The sequence below is a fragment of the Rhinopithecus bieti genome, unplaced genomic scaffold (genome assembly GCF_001698545.2).
Source record: "Rhinopithecus bieti isolate Rb0 unplaced genomic scaffold, ASM169854v2 scaffold_19939, whole genome shotgun sequence".
Lineage (NCBI taxonomy): Eukaryota > Metazoa > Chordata > Mammalia > Primates > Cercopithecidae > Rhinopithecus > Rhinopithecus bieti.
This window is the reverse complement of record NW_016810019.1, coordinates 3,516,710-3,533,958: the sequence shown is the minus strand read 5'-3', so window position 1 is coordinate 3,533,958 and position 17,249 is coordinate 3,516,710. Positions and strand designations below refer to the sequence as shown.

Below are 17,249 nucleotides of genomic sequence, written 5' to 3'. Positions count from 1 at the left end.
AGCCTTGTTCCAGATATTTGAATTAGATAGTGTTCACAGGTTCCAGAATTTTCTTTGAATGCAAATACACTTGGAAGTGACACATATATGACAAAAACAAAACAAAACAAAACAAAAAACCCTCAGTTTTCCTTAAAAAATCCAGACCTATAGCATTGCTAAAATAATCATAATTTAACTTTTATATTAGGAGTACCAAAGTAAGCCAATATTTAATTCTGTGACAGAGGGGTATGAAAAAGAAAACAGAGTGGCTATGAAAACAAAGATCTAAAAATTTAATGATTTAAAAATAGCCTCTACATACAAGATGGCAAAGAGTAATACAGATTGAACATTTTGGTTTTAAAAATGTGAAATGTCTCTACTTAGCGTAGATCAATCGAGTCAGCCATCTCCTAAGAAATACACATTATACAATGAAATCTACAAAGACGCACTTTTAAACTTCAAGTGTTGTTGATTTTCAGCAACCCTCTTCCCACATAAACATTTCCTTGTCGTGTAACTTATGACTTTTAATCTTCTTTTGGCAGAGTAGGACTTTGAGAATTGTAATAGCAGTGGTTTTGAAAAGCACCTGCTATGATCATTTATTTCCACTGATTTTTTTTAATCACTCTGAGATGCATTCTTGTTTTTTAAATCCTTTTCTGTTCCAATGATTTGGTTGTTTAAAACAAGCAAGCTTAATTCAGTCAGGCATATATTGCAAATAAAAACATGTTTCCAAATAGGCTGGAATAAAAATGCTAAATAAGAATTGGACCAAAAGATCATAGATAATGTGCTTTTTCTCTTGGTAATATGTAAATACGTTTACCCATGGGGTGGAAGTATTTCGCTTGCCCCATGAAGAACATGATGGCTTGTGGTGTTTGTGCTGTGTCAGTACTAACAGGTGTGAGGAGACAGACTATAGAATGGATGCTGTGACTACCTGTGAGATAGTGGTAGGGGTTATACAAATCGGCCACAGGAAATTGTAAAAATTAGATGGACGCTGTGTAGCTAGCCACTCTTGAGTGTCAGGTCTGCATATGTGAGTTTTAAAGAAGGTGCAAGACAGCAATACATTCCCTTAGACAGCAGGATACATCCTGGTAGCTCTGTAGTTCCATGATCAAGGACCTGGCCAGTTTCCTTCAGGTAATGGGGGTAGTAGCACCAAAGTGAATATTAAGAGTCAGAAAGGCCTCTACTTGTAACTGGGGGATCAAAGCATTCCCCTGTTTTGGTGAACAATCATAGTCTGATACGCCTTTGTGAATCCTTGCTGCAAATATGGTTTTTACAACTCTAAAAACATCTTTTGGAAAACCTCATGACTGAATCACTCACAAATGCAGAAGATCGAACAGCCCCAGGGAGGCAATTGCCCTCCTTTTATTGTAGCTGTCTCTCAGTATTAAAACAATCCAATCCTAACTGTGGTCCTGGCCTCTAAACACACAGGTCTCTCCTCCCTCCAGCACCTGAACTGTCAGAGCTTGGATTCACATATATATTCTGAAATTTGCTCTGCAAAAGGGCTTTTGGGCACTTGGCCATCATGTGTTTAAGATGATCAATTTTGAAAAGAGTTTTCAAAACAAGAATAAGTCGTGCTAATGTCTCATGATTTGGAAGGTGAACATTTGCAAATATACTATACTTCTCAGATTTGGGAGTGCCAGGCTCAGAATCACAAAGACATGAAGAACAATATTATAACCGGCTGGTATGTTTTTAACAACAACAAAAAAATGCAGCATTAGAAGGTGCTTACTAAGGTGCTTCTTAATTCATTTTTTTTTTTAATGAAATGCATCAGACAAACATCTACAAACAAACATGAATACACAGGCATACAAAAGCACGTGGACAAGTCTCTGTACAGTTTATGTCTTAGATACTTCTACGTATACATAAGAACCACTCAGGGGGTAAAAAAGATTTCCCTCTCCAGCTCCCTGAATTTCTGAAAGTTGTCTAACCCTTAAAATGTTAAAATATTCCATTTTCATATAAAATATCTACAAAAATAGATAATTTACAAAAACCAGATAGTATTTCCAGTTTTCCTTAGTAACCATTAACGCAGTCCCCTTCCTCTTTTTTTCTTCTCAGAACGTTGCCATCTCCAGCAAAGAGCGCTTGAACAGCTGGGCATTTCTAGAAAGGTCTGTCACTTGGTGCACCATTTCCTGCAGGGCCGTGGTACTGGGGTAATGGAGGGCGGCCATCTTGGTCGCCATGACTATAGTCTTGAGCTGCTCGCAGAGCTGGTTGCTGGAGTTCATCACTTTGTTGCGAATGTCCTGGGCAGTCACCTGCCTTGTCAGCGTGTCTCCAATGAACACCAGTTTGTGTGCACTAAGGATGACAAACTTGCTGTGTGCCACGAAGATTCGCGGGGGCTGGGCTGAGCTGACACAACTGAAGAGGGCGTCAATGGCGTTGAGAAGGGAAATGAAATGGGTCTCACATTGGTCATAGTAGAAGCACAGCAACTGTCGATCCTGCGCACTCACGCCGCCGTTTGTGGTGGGTAGGCTCTGAGAGGGCTTCCACTTCGAGATGTCATTCTCCACGGGCTTTGTAATCTCTTGTTCCAACAGCTGGAACTGGCTCAGCTGCCAGGAAGAGGAAAGTAGATCTCATTAGAGCAAGGGAATGTGTTGCAGTGGAAATTAACCAGGGCTTGGAGTTAAAAGACAGGGATTTTAGTCCCTAATAACTGTTAGAGGCATGTGAGCTGTGCAGCCTGGGTCAAGCTGCCTGCTTTCCTAAATTGTAAAATGTACACGTTGGCAAAGATGATCCTCAAGCTCAGACCTTTTATGATTGGACCACTGGTCTCTTATAACCTCTGGCTAGAAGGCAGCGTAGGGTTTAAACCGCAGCCCTGTTACCCATACCTTTATGGAGGTAAAATAGTTAACGTTCACAAAGTGCTTAGAATAGTTTGGTCTGTAATAGGCTCTATGTAAATGTTTATTAATGTTGAGTGGTGGCAAGGGAAAACCATATTGTAGTGACCTCCTTGTCAAGTAAGTCCCTGACAGTTTGCTCCTTCTCGGGGAAAGCCTCGACTATCTCAGGATGCTCAGATGAAATGGCCATTCATGACCCCTTTCTGTTTATCCTACTCTTTCTGTCAAGATTGATAGACATGATCCAGCGCTACAGGAAGATTAATACATATAAATATATGAGCACTTAAGGGAAAAAAAAAATTTCTAAAGAAGTCTGAATGGGAATTGTGCATCATAATATTTAGTCCCGCAGAGCTGTTTAAAACAAGGGGGTCTCACCCAGAGTCAGACGCATCAGGTGCTGGCTTTCTTCCTTCTTTCCTCATTGCTCCCAAATGGTGTATTATTTAAATTGCAATTATAATAATTTCTGGGGATTCCACTAAGACTCAGGAGAGAGCTCTCTTCTGCAGGTAAGGACTATCTGTGACCTGAGCTTAGGACTCAGTTAATCTCCCACCTGGAGGTAGGGATGAGCTGGAGCAGTGATCACCTCACCCAGCTTCTCTGAGAAATGCATAGCCAGCTTTACTTTTCTAGAATCCGTTTTCTTCTTAGGGATTGTTATGGTTTCAACAAGTTCCCCAAAGCCCTGCAGTCTTACCTTGCCAGATGCCAAGGCAAACATAAACAGGTACAAGGTGATATTCCAAGATATTTAATCATAATGGATTATATTTTATATATCTTAGGCTTTATGCAAATGTGTTCATCAATATATCATGCCATTAGATGGGCGGGGGTACTTTCCCGTTTTATAGAGTAGTAACCAAAGCTTGGGGAGATTACCTCACTTGACATAGTTGGTTGGCCAGAAATGATTAGAACTCAGATTTCCTAAATGCAGCATGCCATTTAATGTCATTACATGCCATGTCACTTCATTTCACCTTGAAAGGCTTGTAAATAAATCCGCAATCCATCTCTCTTTATTTTTATGCCCTTGTCCTACCAATACTCATCATTATCTGCCCTACTCATACCCAACTTTTGAATGAACATGCCCTGCCCAAAGTCCTTAGTAGATGGGCCTGGATATATGTTGAAAACATTGAATTCTGCTCTCATACCCTTAGACTGGACCAAGGCCAGCCAAACCATAGGCTTGTGTTGTTGGCGAGAGAGAGGTAGAGACACATATGCACAGAGAGAGAGAGACAGAGAAATGGCCCAATCAAAATGGCCCAATCAGACTCTTCCTTAGGAATCTGATGAACAAGAGAAGGGAGCTAAACCATCAGAAGGGGAAGCTGAGATGAGAAGCCATCTATAGAAGTTGTGAGTGGCCATTTATGGGTTCTGCAAAGTTACAGGACAGCCAAATGAGTCGATAAGCAGAGAAAACCAGAAAATAGGGGAGAGTGAACAGATTTATAGAAAAAAAGCAAAGTAAGTACAAGAAGGAGAGAGAATTTATAGTTCTAGTTCTCACCAGACCGGGCTATATCTTCATTTTCTGTTACTGAATTCCCCTCCTATGACTTTACTATAAACCTGCTTGCTTAGGCTAGCTTGAATGGGTCTTGTTTCTTGAGACCAAATGCCTTAACCCAAGTAGTCCTCATATGTTAGATACGCAGGTTTAGCCTTTAAAAAATTGCTGTTTAGATGTAACCCAGGTACACCCAGATGAACTAGCAAGGTCATAAACCTTCTCTTTGCTTTTAAACCCCATTCCGTGCTTTAGAGCTGACTCTTGCCAGTGAGCTGGAAGAATTGAAATCATAATCTCTTGAAGTTACAACTCTCCTTAGTACTAGGTGGGAAATCTTTCCAACACCAGGCAGCTTTTGCTCTGATTGAACTTACCTGATGATGTTCCAGCTGCATCTTGTTCTGTTTCATGATATTCTCTTTTTCCAATAGCTCTTTCTGTTGCCTCTCAAACTCCTCCTTACCCTGTTAATTTTCAACATAAAGAACATATTATGTCATCACTGTGATTCACTTATGCTAACAATTTCATTGACAGATGAGTAAATACTCTTTATTTTCCACTGCCTTGGCAACATCTCAAATGCTCAGTGAGGCACTGTGAACCCTAGACAGGGGTGGCAGAAAATTAAAGCCCATTGCCATATAGGGTGCCAGCTTTCTGGGGCACCTTACAGTTTTCAGAGAGCTACTCATGATTCCCTTAAAATCTCCTATATAAATGTACTACTTCTCTGAGTTCTTTTCTGATAGATTATATGTGAACCTGTAAACCCCTAAACGCAGGTCTAAATGTGGTCCAGCTCTCACTCCTAGTTCCCTCAAATCATCTATAGATTTCTGCTACAAGGCAGTATTTCCCACTGTGCAGAGTCAGACAACGAGTAAGGCGAATGTTCAATGCCCTCCATCCTCTCTCTCCACTCCCTTCCTCAGCACCAGGTGAGGCTCAGTTCTCCTTGCCACACTTTCTTGCACTCAAGGGAATTTGGCATAATAGTTACATAGTTCTCAGTATAAACTGTGACTCTCAGTCAAATTAAAAGAATGGCAGAATAAGATAGTAAGTCTAGTCCTAAATAATGGGTCTTGGTAGTTTTTTGTTTGTTTTTGTTTGCTTGTTTGAGACGGAATCTCACTGTGTCGCCCAGGCTGAAGTCTAGTGGCGCAATCTTAGCTCACTGCAACCTCCGCCACCTGGGTTCAAGCGATTCTTCTGCCTCAGCCTCCCAAGTAGCTGGGACTACAGGCATGCACCACCACGCCTGGCTAATCTTTGTATTTTTGGTAGAGATGGGGTTTCACCATATTGGCCAGGCTGGTCTTGAACTCCTGACCTTGTGATCCACCTGCCTCAGCCTCCCAAAGTGCTGGGATTACAGGTGTGAGCCACCGCCCCTGGGCCACCGCGCCTGGCCAGTAGAATGTTTTAATCCCTCAAAGTGGAAGGGAAAGCTGGTGGAATCCCAGGTCAGCTTGGAGCTTGGTGGAATTCCCAATTGTAGAAGGCCAACTGTGATTGTCCAATGTCCCATACACAGATTAAGCTCCTAGGACAACTAGCTAATGCCCAGTGGTCCTCTAGGTAAGTCTGAGATGGGGCTAAGTTTTAAAGCAATTACACACACACACACACACACAGAGTAGGGCTAGCAGGGGCCTTAGAAATTCTCCAGTGCAAAGGTTTTCTATTCTTTTTCTTAATGATGAAAACTTTTTTTTCAAATAAAATATTATATGGAACTATACCTAAAACACAAATAGAAGTGGAGGTGGTAATATCATTAGAGGGCCTATTATCCTACTTGGTGAGTCTCTTCTTACCTGAGGTATCAATGGGATCTAATCCAGCCCCTTACACCATTCATTTTGCAAATGAGGAAATTAAGGCCCAAGGAGGTTGAATAAGTTGGTCACACAGTAAATGTCAGAGAAAGGGCTAGAGATGAGTGAGTACTCAGGACTCTCAGTCCAGCGTTCTTCCTACTCTACAACACTCCCTCCAATTTGTGAACCATGTGGATTAACATTAATCATGTTCTCTCCTTTGGTAGTCCAACCCAACATCCTTACAGGCATCTGTCTCAGGCTCCCTGCATGTGAGTGAGCGTAGGTGTTTTATGAGTTCGGCTGTTTTACCTGTAGGTGGACATAATCATAGTCATCCATCCAGCTCCTCTCAGAACCATCACTGCTGCTACAGTCAGGGGCCTGCTCCTTGCTCAGGCCTGGGGGCAGTGCCTTGTTGTGGGCCTGGGCCTTGTGGTCACCAGGATGCAGCGGCTGCCCCTGGGATCCACCGTGTGGGTACTCTGTTGAGTTCATGATGCTCTCCGGCCCGTTCTTCAGATGCAAGCTGCCAGGGCTGGGTCTGAAGAGGGCCTCTGCGTTGGTGTTGATGGTTGTGGTGAGCTGCTTGGCGTCATCGGGCACCGTCTTTGCCACCATCACAAACCGGTCCAGATCGTCACACTTGTTTTGGGGCTTGTTGATGGCCAAGATATTCAGGGACCAGCTGCACTCATTTAAGTCGTGGCTGGTTTGACTCAGGATCTGGTGGGAATCTTCGACTCGTTGCAGCTCCCGCTTCATCTTGTTGTGCAGGACGAGTTCCGGGAGGCAGGCAGCATTTGCAACAGCTCCCTTAACAAAGTGGAGGTACTCCTTCAGGAACAGCTCCACCTTGTCCACCGCCGTGCGTATCTCGTTGATGTGTCTTTCCATATATCCGTAACACCGCCAGTCGGTGGTGACCAGTGCCATTAGGCTGGAGACACCCATCTCCAGGGCCTGCTGAAGCCGCTGAAGTCTCTCGATAGCTGTGTCTGGATCCAGTAAGAGCCTTTTGTCCTGAGCTGGGGAGGCTGACAGTGAGGACTCCTTGGAGGAGGTGGAAGACGTGGACATGTTACTCCGGGTGCTGCCTGTACTGGAGAAAGACAATCGGTTGATCCCATCCACCAAGTCCCGAGAGCCTTTAGCGTCCGGCGGGTTATGCAGAGGGACATCATAAACACCATCCCTTTCTTGGGGGTTTGCTTTCTCACTGGTTTCTGCTGGTGGCTCAAGAAACTGAACACCTCGGGGGACATCATATGCGTCATTGTGAGAGCCCACTGACTGTCCCAGTTGCGGGGGTGGGTGATTCGGGGACAGGCTCTGGTGCCGTCGAGCTATGGGTTCTGCAGCTCCTGGAATGTCACAGTTGTATTTTACATGAAGGTCCTTTCCTGCTGGCTTGGCGCTGGTTGGGGGAATGTCATAAACCCCCTCAGGTCTGAGGTCTGCCCTTCCAGCTTGTCTCATGGGAGGGGGGAAGTCATAGTCCTTTTCCCTAAGCCCTGCTTCATCCCGGCAAGCAGAGGGTGGAATGGCATATACCTGAAAAGCGAGTAGAAAGCGAAATGCTATTTATTGAGTTGGCTCGTGGGAGCACGCGGTCCCATGTGCTCAGTCCTATTTGCTGGCACTTTTTCGGTCGCCTTCCCCACCCCCCAATGTTAGGCACTTCCAAGGTTCCCTGCTATTCTGCTGCCACTTCCCTTGTCCTTTGACAAGTGTGTCTACCCACATGTTCTTGGTGTAGACTTGCATGTGCAACCCTGCTGGTTAAATTGCTCACCCCTGTGTTCCAGTCCTACATTTCTGACCACTTCCTGGGTATCCTTTCTCTGCTGATCTGTGCCGAGCAGCAGAGTAAGACCGGAGGTCTCCCCCTGGTCTCTTCGGTTATTACATCAGCTGTGTGATGCTGAATGAGCTGCATAGGTGTCTGAAACACAGTCCCCTTGTCTGTAAAGTAGGCATTACCATGCTCTGTGCAGGCATACCCCAGAGGGTGACAGAGTGAGTCAAACGAGTTCACCCAAACATACAGATTGAGAAAACTGTCAAATCCTCTACAGGCCAGGCGTGGTGGCTCACGCCTGTAATCCCAGCACTTTGGGAGGCCAAAGTAATGGGATCACTTAAGCCCATGTGTTCAAAAACAGCCTGGGCAGCATAGGGAGATGCTGTCTCCACAAAAAATAAAATTTAGCCAGGCATGGTGGCATGCACCTGAGGTCACAGCTACTTGGGACACTGAGGTAGGAGGCAGCTACTTGGGAGACTGAGGTGGGAGGATTGCTTGAGCCTGGGAAGTCAAGGTTGCAAGGAGCTGTGATTGCACCACTGCACTCCAGCCTGGGTGACAGAGTGACACCCTGTCTCAAGCAAAACATAACAAAACAAAACAAACCCTCTACAAATATATATTAGTACTTGCCAAACTGAACTAATTATCTTCCCTGCCAAAAGGTTCTCCTTATTGGCCTCCCAATGTTTTTTAGTTGTGGCTCCTCAATATGAAATCCCTAGAGCTATCTTTAATTAGTGCCTTTCCTTTTTTGCTTCCTTCCTTTACTTTCACCAAGACTACATTTTCCCCTTTTGGGTTTGCCTTTCTTGTTTTATTCCAATAAACTACTTACCCACCCTCCTCCCAACCCCATGCCCCTCGACACACAGATACACACACACTCACACTCCTTTTTGCTGCTTTGTAGTCACTCACTTACCCCTTTTGTAGGCGGGATGTCATACACCCCTTGAGGTTTTATCTCTCCCACTGGAACTGAAAACACAGGGCCTTTCACTGATGAGGGAGGGATGTCGTATACCTGGAGAGAAAGCCATGAGTTACCTAGAATGGAAATGTCTTATACTTGTCATTTTTTATGCTCCTAAGCTACTTAATTATGGATTTATTTACCAGGTTGTGTACAAGCTTGATCTTTAGCAGTGATCTATGTTATAACAAATTGATTACCTTTTTTTTTTCTTTATACATTTTGTGGTTTTTAACTTAGACTGAATATAAAAATGATTTTGGCCAGGCACGGTGGCTCACACCTGTAATCCCAGCACTTTGGGAGGCTGAGGGGAGCAGATCATGAGGTCAAGAGATCGAGACCATCCTGGCCAACATGGTAAAACCCCATCTCTACTAAAAATACAAAAATTAGCTGGGTGTGGTGGCGCGCGCACCCATAGTCCCAGCTACTCGGGAGGCTGAGACAGGAGAATTGCTTGAACCCCGGAGGCGGAGGTTGCAGTGAGTCAAGATCATGCCACTGTATTCCAGCCTCATGACAGAACGAGACTCTGTCTCAAAACAAAACAAAACAAGAAAAAAAAAAAGATGATCTTATGTGAAATGTCTACACTGCCTGTACTTTAAAGTGTGTAGTTTAAATTTTCTACTTTCTGGCTGGGCGCGGTGGCTCACGCCTGTAATCCCAGCACTTTGGAAGGCTGAGGTGGGCAGAACACTTGCGGTCAGGAGTTCAAAACCAGCCTGGCCAACATGATGAAACCCTGTCTCTACAAAAATACAAAAACTAGTCAGCTATGGTGGTGTGTGCACCTGTAGTCCCAGCTACTCGAGAGGCTGAGGCAGGGGCAGGAGAGCTGCTTGAGGCTGGGTGACGGAGGTTGCAGTGAGCTGAGATCGAGCTACTATACTCTAGCCTGAGCAACAAAGTCAGACTTTGTCTTAAAAAAAAAAATTCTACTTTCTGAAGTAAAACTGTAGAACATAAGCTCTCTTGGGTGAAATACTAGGAATTCCTGATAAAGCAAATCCAGAAAACACAATTTAAATAGCATTGGCTAAAGTGGCTACTGGATAGACAACCTAATATGACATATATTACTGGATAGACAACCTTTATATGACATATATTAATACATAATTTGTGAACTCCCTTTTCTCTACAGCCCTGAAGGAACACTACCCTTAGAAGCTCTTCTCCTCTTGTGACCTTGTTCTGGTACGTACCCCTTGAGTGGTATGGGAAGGAGGGATATCGTAGACGTCCTTTTGGTATCTGGATGGGTACTCGTATACGTAGCCATGGCCTGTCCTTACGGGGGTTATCACCTGTGGTAGAGAAGGCACAAAGATGTAAATTTCCAAGCCTGAGTCATTGAATCTCCTTGCCTCCCAACCAAGTACTCATCCCCCAACTCTCCCTCATAAAAAGATATAAAGAAACTGAAGAAAGAAGACACAACAGGAAGGAGACAAGTAGACACCAGGTCAGTAAACTTTTTTTTTTTTTTTTGAGATGGAATTTTGCTCTTGCTGCCCAGGCTGGAGTGCAGTGGCATGATCTCAGCTCACTGCAACCTCTGCCTCCCTGGTTCAAGTGATTTTCCTGCTTCAGCCTCCTGAGTAGTTGAGATTACAGGTGTGCGCCAACACGCTCAGCTAATTTTTTTGTATTTTTAGTAGAGACAGGGTTTCACCATGTTGGTCAGGCTGGTCTCGAACTCCTGACCTCAGGTGATCTGCCCACCTCGGCCTCCCAAAGTGCAGGGATTATAGGTGTGAGCCACTGCGTCTGGCCCAGGTTAGTAACATTTTAAATCCCCCTTGAATCTCAATGAGAAACATATCCCTAAAATATCTCTATCACCCTTCCTTGTGAACATCTCAGAGTTCATCAGATAGAGTTGATGCACTGTAAGCATATTTCTAAAATATACTTTAAGGGATACTTGCGTGTAACTTATGAAAGTCCTACAGGAGCATTTTGCATGTTAAGTACCGCATACTGAAATTTGCTTTAAGGTTCTAAAACGATTTGTAAAACGAATACTGCAAATAGAGTTCAGCCACTTACAATTCCTCTCATGCCTTCCTCAGTATGCTTCTTCATTGGACATTATTATGATGATTGTAACTGTAATTCCATGGCTCACCAGAGTACTTTTACAAAGCCAATGCTCAAACTGTGCTATCCTTAGAAACCTCTGGGAGCTTTCAATCTAACTTATCAAACAAACAAAATACTGAGCCAGGGAGGCACCGGGAACAGAGTTCAGATCTCCTGACCTCTGGTCTCTAATCATTTTCCCATTTCCACCAGGAAAGAAAACATCCCCAACAGTACCTACGTCAAGGGATGTCAGAAGTCAAATAGCGTTCATCACGATGCTGGCATCTGGAACCAGTGCCAACAAAATGAATCTTACCTAACAGCCTCCTGTTTTTCATATCTACATACTTCATTGGTGTGCTAAGCACCAGCAAAAAATTATTTGAACTTAACTCATTTTGAAACATAAGTAATCCTCCAAGGGCTTCTAAATGCTCAGGGTCTTGTTTCTGCCTAACCCCCACCCCTCAAGTCATTAACAGTGCCCGTGTCAAGCATTGCCCACGACATCTTTGAGGAGACCAGACATTGCAAATTAGGAAGAGTTGGTTGTTCCCTAAGAAACCATCAACTTGTAATCCTTTCTCTGAAGTGAAAACTCTGGCGTCAGGCTGCCTACAAAACTATGTGAAAAATGCTCCACGTCCGTCTTATGCTGAAATGGGTGGAACTCAGCCAAATGCACCAATGCCCTTCTCCCCAGGGGCTTTAAAAATGCCTGAGTTCAATTTGGCTTTAAATCCCTACTGCTTACAACTGATTATTTCTTGCAGTGAAGGTAAAGGAGATTAGTATGCACTCAAAATTTCCATTAAGTCTCTCCACTGTCTTGGGTTTAAAAAAGGAACCTATTGCTTTGAGGTCTGTTGGCATGGACCTCATGGAGCATACAGAACCACTTTATAGAGTGGCCACTGTATTGTGCATAGCAAACTTTCCTTTTTAAAGCAGGATGCCCTTTGCTAAAGAAAAACACACTGTGTTCCTAATGCCCTTATATGATTTTTTTTTTTTTTTTACTACTATTGTCCAGGAGAGAAATGAAGATCTCCCGTTAGTCTATTTCATCAGCCCCTCTACTTAGAGGACTGTTTTGGCTTTATCATAGCACCTGCTCATAGTGCAGCTTTTGTTCAGCTTAAAAGTTTCCAAGAGTGGATTTTATCCAAGGTTGCCAACTTAGCAATAATGCTAATGGGAAACCAAGGCTGGAGTCCAACTTAACTGTTCCTCTTTTGTTTAAAAAACAGAAGGGGGCATGTCGGGCGCAGTGGCTCATGCCTGTAATCCCAGCATTTTGGGAGGCTGAGGCAGGAGAATCACTTGAATCCGAGAGGCGGAGGTTGCAGTGAGCTGAGATCGTGCCACTGCACTCCAGACCTGGGCAAAAAGAGTGAAACTCCATCTCAATAAACAAACAAACATGCCAGGTGCGCTGGCTCACACCTGTAATCCCAGCACTTTGGGAGGCCAAGGCGCATGGATCACGAGGTCAGGAGATTGAGACCATCCTGGCTAACACGGTGAAACCCCATCTCTACTAAAAATACACAAAATTATCTGGGCGTGGTGGCGGGCACCTGTAGGGGAGGCTGAGGCAGGAGAATGGCATGAACTTGGAAGGTGGAGCTTGCAGTAAGCCAAGATTGCACCACTGCACTCCAGCCTGGGCGACAGAGAGAGACTGTCTCAAAACAAAACAAAACAAACAAACAAACAAAAAACCCAGAAGGGGGCTGGGAGCTAGAGTGGGTGGCATTGGTGTCTGAAAATAGCACTAGGTGACATATAAACACATAGCACGATCTCAGAAAAGGAAGGCAGGGTCACCGCCAAAGTGCTTCCTTGCCTTTGTGGATCCTCCCTGGCAGAGAGCGTTAATGCTTCCCAGTATTTAACGTTTCACTTCCTGACAAATGTCACAGAACCCCAACTTGCTCTCTCTTTCTCATTTAGAGGATGCCTGTGGTCATCTGGTTTTTTAAAACTCTGCATTCCAAACCAGTCATTTTCCTTGTTTATGCATTCAAAGAAACAGATGGTGAAAACCACAGGGGGAAAAAGCCAGCTAGATACAGCAGCCCCTGCCCCCCTCTAGCCTTCCTGACATTACCATCTAATTCACGTTGGTCCACAAATGGCATTTAAATGGGACCAGCGTTTTGCATCTGGTCAGGCAAGTCCAGTGCAGCAATCCGCATTCTGACGTATGAAGATCAGGGAGCTGGAAGTATTCTACTTTTGGACATTCTCTGCCTCGACCTGTTGCTTAGGTCACTTTCATGCCAATTGTGTGTTCTCTCCTCAGAGGAAAAGTGCTGACTGAGCTGTACCTTACAAAGTCTCCAGTTTTGTGGTTCATTAAGGCTTTTTCTTGCTGCTTGACATAAGTACACAAAAACCTTCCTACGATCTCTCCTCATTCCACCTCCCAGAACTGCCGAACTTCAGTCTAAGAGGCACGCCAAGGTCTGGTTAAGGGGACCTCAAGTTTGGAAGAATTCTCCTGGGCATTTGTTCAGTGAGGCATTAAAGGAATTGCTACACAAAGGGCATTTTAAAACTAATTTTCTCAATGAAATCAAGTCAGGTTTTCATTTCCTTTCCCCTCCGTTTGCTTTTTTTTTTTTTTTTTTTTTTCTACATTCCTTTCATTCTATGTATTTATTTATAGTTACAAAGGCTTAGCCTTTGGAATTACCAAACTGACCTCTTAATTCATTAGTGTTGCCAGGAAGGGGGCTAAATTGTGAGGTCTCCTGGGGCTCTATGACCCAAAGCTACTGCAACTACTTTAGTGATTACTCGGCACAGGATTTGCACTTTCCATATGTGGATTTTCTGTCCCCAGGAGGAATTCAACCTTTCTCAGATATTAGTATGCCATTCTCAGTAACTAACGGGAGGGTCCAAGACAGAGACTTTGAGAAGAGCTATGAAGTCAAGAAGGGCAGATTGCAGACATTTAGAAAAGGAAGAATCCATTTAATACATCTCCAAGTCTGGGTCCCGGCAGGATAGGATCAAAAGCCCAAAGACTGGCGTTATGTTAGTTTTCTAATTAATCTGCTTACATAAAAACAAGAAAACAAACTCGGATTGCCCTGCCCCACACTTTGATGGTGTTTGATCCACACTGTTTTGAGTCTCAGATCCTGGCGGCATGAGTTTTTGGAGATGCTTTTGACACTTTCATGCCTCATAACTTTGAAAGCCATGCGTGCTGAAATTTTAAAGAAGAGGGTCTGTGTTTGGGTAGCAGAGAGAGATCGGGTGGTCTGAGAACCAACATGATGACAGTCAGCAAGCTGGATGAGAGGCCCTTAAGGGTTCTTTCTGATGTTTCTGCATCTGTGTTCCCTGAGCTGGTACCTATAGCAGAGCAAGGGTCCTATACTCATGCTCGAGGACCGAGCAAGTAGGGTGTACGGAAGAAACAAGCCAGGCTTTGGTGCTGGGGAGACAGAACCCCCTGCTACCGAAAGGAGGACGACATTGTGCCTTGTGTTGCTGGATCTTTCATGTTTTCAGGAGAAGCCAGAAATTTGGAATTTTATGTGAAAACTGGTTTTCAAAATTGGCTTAAATTTTAAAAACAGTGTCTTGGCCAAACTAAACATGTCTGTGGCCTCTGGGCTGCCAGTCTTTGCCTTCATCTGTGTATTTTTGCCCTCCTTCCTCTTGGAAATCCTTTGAAGGCAGGGTCCCCATGCTCTGCACCAACTCCCTTCCTTGGCGAGAACTGAGCTGTCCATTTCCACAGATGCCCTGCACGCGCACACCTCTGTGTCTTCATCCATGCCGTGCCCTTGTCTGAGACTCTCTTCTTTCTTTCCTCATATTCAAACTTTAATTGATTTTCAAGGCCTGGCTGAATGCCTTTCCCCCTATCAAGCCCTTCTCAAACAGATAATATGTCTCTGTCCTTGGAACTCCCTGAGCCAGTGATCCACACATCTCTAATGGCACTTAATCACTTGTGGTTTGAGGGTCTCAGTGCATCTCATCTCTTCTTCCAGCATTTTAAAGTCAAAGATCATTCCTTCTTCATTTAAATATAAACCACAGGGCCTAGTACAGTGTCTAGCACAGTAGATATTGCATAACTCTATTGAGTGATACATTAATCAACTAAAGGAAAACTGAAGGCTATTAAGCAAGATGGCGTGAGGTCTGCCAGTATAGAATAAGCTTGATTTCCAGGTAAGCCAGCTCTGGTGAAGTAGAACCCATGGGATATGGGGCAGAATGGTGCCCTATCAGCCATGCATGGTAGTGTTGGGCAAGAGAGGGAGCCAAGAAGTCAAGGGAAAGTTAGGTGAAGTTAAGAAATCAGAAACTGTAGAAGAATGCACCTCAAATTGGGTGAAGCCACTATTGGAGGGCAAGGAGGGCTGCTGGATGGTTTCCTTTTCCCCAGTTGAGCTCGTATGTGACATGAACACCTGGGTTCTTCTTAACCACAAACCAGAAACATGTGGAGGAGTGTTTTGGAAAAGAAAAGCCAAAACAAACCCTGCTTTTTACCTTGACATCGGAAGGAACATACGCTTGCTTTAGTTCTGGGGATGTGTGATAGGCTCGTTCATGAGAAGCTGTGTGCCAGAGGCCATGGTCCCACTGTGTCTTTTTCTGTTGCTTATTGGAAGAATTAGGTCTGAAGAGGGAAGTGATTGACAAACAGAAGCTGGACTCAGGCAGAGCTGGATCTAAATCCCGGTTCTACCACTCACAAGCTATGAGAACCAAGGTTCCATTCTAAGCCTATTTTCTCATAAGTAAAATAGAAATTATACTTCCCTCATAGGCTATATGAGTATTAAATGAGATCAAGTACATAAAGTACCTGGCATAAAGCCATAATAAGCCTTAGCTATTGTTATTGTAATTGTTACCTAGGCTATATAGATTTTACCTTTCAACTTTGACTTCCAGAAATCATGAACTAGGTAATTGAATTAACCATCTTGCTGAAGACAATTTAGAAAAATGAAGAAAAGCTAGAAAAGATCTTCTTAATAGTGTCAAGAGTTAAAGGATAATAACTAGGTCAAACTTTGGGAGAAGAATTAATAGAGGTTAGACTGCTTTTCCTTGGGGGCATTTGCTATTTTTTGCTGATCTGAAACAGGTTCCTGGGAGACTGTGTTGGGTTTTCTACAGCTTCTTTGGGTAAGGGGGAACATTGAACTATAGGGCTCACCAAAGTAGGGACCCCAAACCACCCCCAACTTTGGGTTGGAACTCTAAGGACCATATCCAAAATAAGGATTAACTGGAAGTAAACCCACCCTTGCACAGGCTGAAGACATCAGGGTTGCCAGAACATCTCAAAGCATGGAATCAGATGTATGCTTGCCTATGAGGCTGGCAGAAGGAAACAAAATTCTCTCTGGAGGCAGAAAACATCTTTATAGGCTTCACATTATTTCTACAAATGTATTAAAAATGCAATGTCCCACATACAATCAAAGATAAACAGGAATTCAGGGGACAAGACAAGAGGAACAAGACAAGCAACAGTCAATTCTTGCTTTCTAATGCGATAAGAATGTTATGTATACCTTAGTAATCACAGATCTCAAGGCTGTTTCCTTTCAAAATGTTTTATGATCAAATCATGGGAGAAAACATTAATCATGTTTTAATCATTCCTAAATCTAAGTCAGATAGAAAGAAATTAATCTTTAGGAATGTATAGCGCTCAAAGTGAGATCTAAGAGGCCGTGAGAATTTCAAACCGAAGCAGCAAATGGTAAGAGACAGAGGTCCTTGATGATCATCTGTAGAGTTCTTTGGGTTACTGTTTTCTGCTGTTCATATCAGTATTGGCATTATTACGGTTATCACCAGAGCAGTTCAAGATACACCAATGGGAAACCCTAGGAGAAAATGTGTTTTTCCAAGTCTAGGAGATAAAGATATTTATCCAAGAGAAAGATGGCAAGGCTCCAAACTCAGGACACTTTATTAAAATGCTCATCAGATGAGATCTTTTCAGTGGAGGTTCACAAGCTGGGTTTGTTTAGAGGATCTCACCAAGAAGTAGGACACTTGCCCATCTCTCTGGAATGCCTAAAAACAAAGCATTTTC

The 17,249-nt window shown here is 43.7% G+C and overlaps 1 protein-coding gene across 2 annotated transcripts in view; it reads right to left on the bottom strand.

Annotated features, from left to right (window-relative positions):
* Positions 1-255: 255 nt before the first annotated feature.
* NEDD9 (neural precursor cell expressed, developmentally down-regulated 9) overlaps positions 256-17,249 on the bottom strand; it is a 201,891-nt gene continuing 184,897 nt past the window's right edge. For both annotated transcript variants that reach the window (XM_017891162.1, XM_017891161.1), the window contains 5 exons: positions 10,273-10,374; positions 9,011-9,112; positions 6,591-7,832; positions 4,827-4,916; positions 256-2,615 (listed from right to left, as the gene is read on the bottom strand). In XM_017891162.1, coding sequence (XP_017746651.1) covers positions 2,106-2,615; positions 4,827-4,916; positions 6,591-7,832; positions 9,011-9,112; positions 10,273-10,374 — 2,046 coding nt within the window. In that variant the 3' untranslated portion in view covers positions 256-2,105. The remainder of the gene's footprint in view (positions 2,616-4,826; positions 4,917-6,590; positions 7,833-9,010; positions 9,113-10,272; positions 10,375-17,249) is intronic.